General features: G+C 46.9%; 1 protein-coding gene across 5 annotated transcripts in view; it reads right to left on the bottom strand.

The window, feature by feature from the left end:
* ZNRF1 (zinc and ring finger 1) overlaps positions 1 to 4802 on the bottom strand; it is a 93729-nt gene extending 88927 nt beyond the window's left edge. For 3 of the 5 annotated variants that reach the window (XM_011379926.2, XM_011379927.2, XM_023523136.1), the window contains exon 1: positions 3766 to 4801. In XM_011379926.2, the coding sequence (XP_011378228.1) occupies positions 3766 to 4189 (424 nt within the window). In that variant the 5' untranslated portion in view covers positions 4190 to 4801. Of the gene's footprint in view, positions 1 to 3765 lie in introns of all 5 variants that reach the window. The other 2 variants (XM_023523137.1, XM_011379925.2) reach the window with 2 other exon arrangements.
* Positions 4803 to 7431: the final 2629 nt, after the last annotated feature.

The following is a 7431-nucleotide window of genomic DNA, read 5'->3' as shown; positions in this document are numbered from 1 at the left end:
GGCTAGCATGTTTAAAGACTTATGAAAAGTCACATTCTATCAGCCCCGGTTGATGGCTTGGTGACAACAGATTTTTCTGAATATTCATGTGTATATAGATATATGATTAACAAGTTGGAGTGAAACTCTCAATGACCAGCCATTTTATAGTAGGACCCAGAAAACAGGCAACCTCTTCCTTCCAACATGGTGGATCCGCTATGTTTTTTCCCCCCACATCTAGAAAATCCATATCCTGAGATAAACAGGATGCTACCAAGAGTTAAACACCTTCCAGCAAAACTTCCATTTTAACGTAGAAAGGAAGGGACACTCTAACTCCACTTCCATAAAGCAGTTCTTCTCAATGGTGTTTGTTATTATTAAGAATGGCCCATCAGTGTAGGTCAGATTTCAGTAGAGAGCATTATCTTCCATTTTGGGGAAATAGTTCACATAGTTCTAAATCTTTCTGCTCAGCAAATTCTGAGAAGACGAAATAAGGCAGAGAACTACAGGAGAAACGTCCCTATAGGAACGCCACTTTTCATTTGTATGTTATTTGGCTTTTGTGAACACTGTCTCAGGAGACCCAGCAAGATAAGCCGATCGGGTATTATTTCTATCTTACAGGTGAAGAAATGGTGACTCTGAGGCTAAATGACTCACTTGCCCAAGACCACCAGGCAGGTAGTTAATTAGTAGCCCAACCAGGAGATAAGCCTCGTCCTCTGACTCACAGGCCAGTGGCATGATGGGAGGCAGCAGAGCGTAATGATTAAGAGCCCAGGTTCCGACTCTGGACAACGTGCATTCCAATTCCAGCTGACTTGTGTAGGTTCCTTAATCTCCCCCCAAACCTCAGTTTCCTCACCTGTAAAATGGGAATAAAAAGTCTTACCTTGTAGAGTTATAGTGATGATTGAATGAGACGATGGACACAAGACATTGAAATTCATTCATTCACTCAACAAATATTTGTGCCAGGCACATACAGTACAAGAGTTACAGCAGTGATCAAGAAGCACAATCCCGATCTCATGGAGCTTAAAATTTAGTCTAATTAAAGAGAGAAAACAAATGGATAAATAAAATACTTATAAAGTATAAGTGCTTTTAAGGTAACAGGTGACTGGAGAGATGAACAGGAAGGAGCCAATTTTTAAGCGTGGTCTTCTGAGGAGAAATTTAAGTTGAACCCTAAGGGATCAGAAAGAGCTACCCATGTACAGAATGACAGGAAAAGCATTCCAGGCACAGGGAACAGGGCACGCCAGGGTCACAGACCGTGCCCGTGTAGGAACCAAGAGAAGGTAAATGGGACTGCTGAGTATCCTCGCAGGAGTTGGGAAACAACCTTTACAGGCTGGCTGCCGAGGATTACACATCTATTTTTAAAATAGCAAAGATGAGGCTCAAGAGAGGAGGAGTTTCACCCAAGGTCACAGCTACTCAGAGGACCTGGAACCCCAGGATTCTTCCTCCCGATACAACATCAGCTTGCTCCCTTTGAGGAAGCCTCTTTCACACTAAACTCCCCCACTTATTTTACTGACAACTATTTTCTGTGCCCAAGAGTTCCAAAGCACCCTGAAAACACATGCAAGACCATAGCATCAACTTCCAGGCATCCAGTCAACTGTACACCAAAATCTTTACCCTCTACCTTTACAACACAAAAGCAGACACTGCTCAGGCATTACTCAAAGGCTCCAAAATAGAAATGAGTTTCTCTTCTTAGAGGAAAGGGATGTATGACCTGGAAGGAAGACCTCTTGGCCTGTTCCGGAAGGGGAGATAGAACCACCATTGCAGAAAAGCAGAAAGGTGAAGGTTCATCTCAAATGAACTGCACAGGACAAACTAAGTACTTTATTTGAATAAAAGAACATATTCTTAAAGCAGTGGATCTCAACCAGGGTGGTCCCCCTTCTCTCCCACCAAGAGCATTTGTGGGGACATTTAATGGGCAGGGCCTGCTATGCTGAATATCTTGCAAAAGGGCAGGAGGATCCTATAAAGAATGTTATTACCCAAAATACTAATAGCAGCCCCCAACACATGCTTTAATATTAATCCCTTAAGGGATTAATATTAACTTTCCCTGTATTCCCATGGTTCAGTACTTCCTACCCTTACCACAGTTGGATGAAGGAAAAAAAAATTAAACTATAGTTTCACTGCTGAAGAATCGGAAAGTTTGGAAACAAACTGTAAGCTCACAACTCCAGCATGGAACCTGGTGGTGGAATAAGAAAAAATAAAATTTCTAATAAGAGACAGGCAAGAGATTTTAACAAACCGGGAACTCCCCCAAACAAACCTCTATGAGATTACATTTGTTTTGCAACACACAAAATTCTGTGATTTTAGAGAACCTTCTGATAGTGCTTCTCAGTTTAAAATCAGATTCTAATGACAGATCTTTTAAAAATTTAACCACAGTCATCTCGCAAATACAGCTGCCTCTTTTATACCAAATTTTATAAGAAAGATTATTTATTTTAAAATGTCTAAAGCTCATCAAATGTCTAAAAGTTCCAAAGACAGTCACATCTTGCATCTCATCAGGGTAGAGTCTGATACAGGTCTGAGAATCACCAATGATATCTAGAGGCCTGCTCAGGGATTTAAATACCATCCTTGCAATTCAAAAGCCACTTTCAAGTATTACCTGAAATGCCACTATCTACCTACCCCCGCCCAAAAAATTATTTCACAAATTAAAGTTTATAGAATTGATAAAAAAAATCGACTGTTTCCAGAAATAAAAGCTAATTAATAAATAGTGGCCCCACACCCCTTTTGACCAATTTTCTAGAAGCCTAACCTGGCTTCTCAGGTTAGCTGAGCAGACAGACCTGTTTTCCTCCAGAAGCTCCTGCCAGTCAGAGCCTGGGAAATCCTCCTCCAGCTTTTTGCTGGCCTGTCACCAGAAGTTCACAACATGAATTCATCCAGATTCTTTGAATCCTCATCTTCCCCTGTAATGTACCAACAGCCTGGCAATAAAATCCCACCTCTCAATTACAATAAGATACAGGTTATCTGGAAGAACAAGCACTTAGCATGGAGGGGAAGAAAAAAGATGGAGGGATGTGAGAGTCACTGAGTCAAGCCTGCTGCATGCAGCACAGGTGACCAGAGCCCTAGTCCTTCCAAGCCTTGGGGAGAGGCTCCCGGGCTGGGCCCTCCACTCAGCAGGCCACACCTGTCTATGCCAGCAGCCTGCTGGCTGCTCCATTTTAAACAATTCAAACAGATCTCCAGCAGGGTGGCAAAATTGAGCGCCTCTCTCTCCCAGCAAGAGCGAGAGCCCTAATCCAACCACCACTTGCCCCCAATTTTATTTCTTTTCACTCTCTTTGTTTGGGAGACACTGCTTGGTCAAATTGGATCTCTCTGAAGAGCTGGGGAAGGCACGATGCTGCAGTGACAGAAAGGAAGCGCCAAGGCCCACTTGCTATAAGCCTGGCCAGACCTCTTCTCTGAAGACGCTGATGCCAATAAGTGGGACTTCAATAGGCAGGTTTCACTCTGCTCATCCACAAGTGAACCAACGCCTGAGTCCTCAAACGCCCGGCTCTGCAGCCTCGCAGAAAGCCTCTTTTTTAGAGGGTCGTTATCTCGTTATTCCCTTGGCTTGAAGAACCAAGGTAAGACAGACAATTCCAGGTCGTACACTCCACATCCAAACCCTCGCACGCGCACCAAGGTTTGGGGCGCCCAGATGCGCCCTGCGCTGCGCACCACCCTCCGAGGTTTCCACCACCCGCGCGGACTCACCACTGTGCGAGCTGAACCACCTGGGTGCGATGTGCAGAGGTAGAGCATCCGCCAGCGAGGCTCGGGAGCCCAGGTAGAGCATCCCGTCTCTATGGTGACCGCCGCCCGTCTCCTGGTAACCATTGCCGTGAGCATAGGTGGACTCAGACGCGGACCCTCCGCCGCCCGGCGCCCTCTCCGAGTCGCCGGTCCCCCGGGAGGCGGGAGTGTAGAGGCCAAAGGGCACCCCTCCGGCCGTGCTGGGGTCCATGCCCATGCCTGCCACCGAGCTGACCGAACGGCTGCGAAGACCCATGGCTCCGCCACCCGCCCGGTAGTGCCCAAAGTGGGGCGCCCCTCCTGGCGGGGGCACGGCGCTGTCATCCGTAGAGACTCCCGGGAAGGGGCCCCGGGAACGGGCCGCCGTGCTCTGCTTGCCTCCCATGCTCGCCGGGGCCCCGGTGGGGCGGGAACCTGGAGGCCGAGACCCTCCCCCCCACTTCTTAGCAGCGGGGAGAGGGTTGGGCGAGCATAAAGGAGGAAGGAGTCAAAAAGGAGACCGGGAGGGAAAAAAGAAAAAAAAAAGAAAAAGAAAAAGGCGGGCGGGGATCCCAAACTAAGAATTTAAAACGATCCAAGCCAAACGCATGTTTCCCCTCAAGGTCCAAAGAGGCGCAGTCCGGCGCGGGATCTGCGCGCCACAGGCCGCCCCCGGGCTCCCGAAAGCCGGGGGAGCCGCAGGGAAGGAGGGAGGGAGGCGGCGGGCGAGCGCGGGGAGGCGCCGAAGGAGGCCGCCCGCCCGACGGAAGGAGGCAGAGAAGGGTTGGGGGCGCCGGGTGCGTCCCCAGCCTCAGGACGCCGCGACCATGGACGTCGGCCCGGACCCCTCCAGGCCTCGGGCGAGCTGCGGCGCTGGGCGGCCAGGCGGAGCTCGGGAAGCCCCGGGCGCGTTGCGTCGTGCTCTCGCTCCAGCCGCCGCCGACCCGGCCAGCCGCACAGCCCCGCTGGGTCCCGGGCTGCGCTCGCCGGCGCTCCTCGCCGCCGTGGAGACAATGGAGGGCGGCAGAGCGCAGGCGCGGCCCGCGCCCCCTCCCCCTCCCCCCCGCCGGCTTAACCCCTTCGCGGCCCCTGCGGCGTCCAGCTGCTGATGCCCGGGAGGCCCCCACCCAGCCACCCAGCTCCCGCGGGCCAGTAGGCTTAGTGGCCTGAGGCACGGGGCGTCAGGAACAGAAGCAACGCGTTTTTCAAAGCAAGCACTCTTTAAGTCCCTGAAAGTGACTAATAATTCAGGGGAATCACTTGTGGGGGAGGGGCGGCGATGGATCAAAGGGGTGGGAAGGAAACGTAAGACTGAAGATTACTCAGAACACCTGGCTCAGAGGGTCACTGGTCAAGCTCACCTCCTGCCACAAATTTGCCCCTACAGCACCCTCTGGTGGATGCGCTGTCCGTTCTTTCGGAGGTTCCCCATCCAAGTACCCCTAAGATCTGGAAGCTTAGCATTTGGGAGATTTTTAGCTGTTTGGGGGTCAACAGCGCACTGGGGCACTTGTGACTCAGGATTTTGCTGACAGTAGATCAGAACTTCCTATCTGAGGCTTAAGCAAATGAGTAGATACATACCTTAGCTAAAAAGTGATCCTGAAAATAAATCATTAGTTGTAGGATAAAAGGTGAAAAGAGCCTTGCAAATGGAATAATGCAGCTAAAACCAGTGATTTTAGAAACTCCCTAGACCAACGTGGGTCCCCTGTTTTATTTACTTTTTATTCTGGCTTGCACCACAGGGCCTGAGACACAGTGGGTACTCAGTAAATGTTTATCGACTAAATCTGCATTTTGCAATATGTCCCTCTCACATATTCTCATTCATTCATTCATTCATTCATTCACTATTTTTCAAGTACTGAGTGCTGGCTATGAGCATCACCCAGTCCTTGGCCTAACTGACTTTCAAATCACAGCTGGACGCCGTGAATGTGAATGAAAAAGGGGTTCTGTAATAAATCTAATGGTACGTAACCTCACAGGGTGATCTGATCATAAATTCCTAACTGGGCAGGTCATGGTGAGTAGTCACACCCAGGCATATAACTTTTTCAGTAAAAGGCTTGTTTTCAGACCCCCTGAAGAGGCACATAACTACATTCAAGGGAACATAAAATCTTGTTAACTATCCTAAACCCTGCTTTCTCCCACCTCTGGGCAATCTTCCTTATGTTCCCCACTTAATTCCAAATGTATAAAAGAAACTTTAAAACTATCATTCTCTGGAGCATGCGAGATCTCGCTTCCTGACAATTGTCATCAGTTTGGCTCAAATAAACTCATAAAAATTCTCTATGAGTTTGGATGTTTTTTATGTCAACAAAGGTGTAGAGAAATATTAAATGAAAACCCCCCAAAGAAGAGCTGGTCTGTCACAGGTATTGATTGCCCCAGTGTGAGCAGCTTGGAAAGAAACAGGAAGAAGGCTTTATGCGAGCATGGAGTGCTTGGGAGTGAGAAAAAGCCTTACAGAAGGAAGTCAAGAGTTCTGCAGGAGAAATGAGCACAGGAAAAAACAAAATGTTCCAATACCCAAGAAATTATCTGTAAGTGCCTAAATGATGAATCTGTGCACACCTAAGGATCCAAAAGAGTGATCCGAAGAAAAACAAGAAAGCTTGAATTTAACCCAATTTCCTCCCTGAAGAATGACCATGGTAACAGAAAAGGTCTAGTTCGGTACTGAGCAGAAAAAAGAATACTGGATCCTTTGACAGATCTCTGTTGGGGAGATAAATACATGATAAATATTGTAACCATCTAACTAGCTTCTGATTTACCTATTAATTCAATACTTTTTTTAGTGTATTGAACAAAATTTGAATATCTAATAAATGCCAGGCACTGCACTGGGTTCTGGGATACAGTGATGAGCCAGACAGAGTAAGTCCTTGTTCTCATAGAGCTTCAGAAGAATCACATCATACCCACTAGGATGGCTAAATCAAAGAGAACAATAACAAGTGTTGGCGACATGTTTTTGGAACCCTTTTAAATGCTGGTGGGAATGTAAAATGGTACACCTGCTGTGGAAAACAGTCTGGCAATTCCTCAAAAAAATTAGAGATCATATGACCCAACAGTTCCATTCCTAGGCATATTTCCGAAAGACATGAAAATGTATGTCCACAGAAAAACTTATATATGAATATTCACAGTGTTATTCAAAACAGCTAAAAAGCGGAAGCAACCCAAATGTTCATTAGCTGATGATGGATAAAGCACATATGGTATATCCATACGATGGACTATTATTCAGACATAAAAAGAAATCAAGTGTTGATACATGCTACAGCATGCGTGAACCTTGAAAACATTGTGCTGAGTAAAATAAGCCAATCCACAAAAGACTACATATTGTGTGATTCCAGTTATACGAAATGTCCAGAAAGGGCAAATCCATTGAGATAGAAATGTTAATCATTGCCAGGGCCTGGAGGGAGGGGAAAATGGAGAATGACTGCTGATGGTTTCTTTTTGGAGTGGTGAAATGTTCTGGAATTAGATAATGGTGATGGTGGTGCAAACTTGTGAATATACTAACAACTGCTGAATTATACACTTAAAAGGGTGAATTTATGGTATGTGAATTACAGTGAAATATGAGTGTGTATATATATACGTACATATACACACAAA

The sequence above is a fragment of the Pteropus vampyrus genome, unplaced genomic scaffold, assembly GCF_000151845.1.
Source record: "Pteropus vampyrus isolate Shadow unplaced genomic scaffold, Pvam_2.0 Scaffold379, whole genome shotgun sequence".
NCBI lineage: Eukaryota > Metazoa > Chordata > Mammalia > Chiroptera > Pteropodidae > Pteropus > Pteropus vampyrus.
Note: the sequence above shows the minus strand (reverse complement) of the source record. Positions and strands in the feature narration are given on the sequence as shown.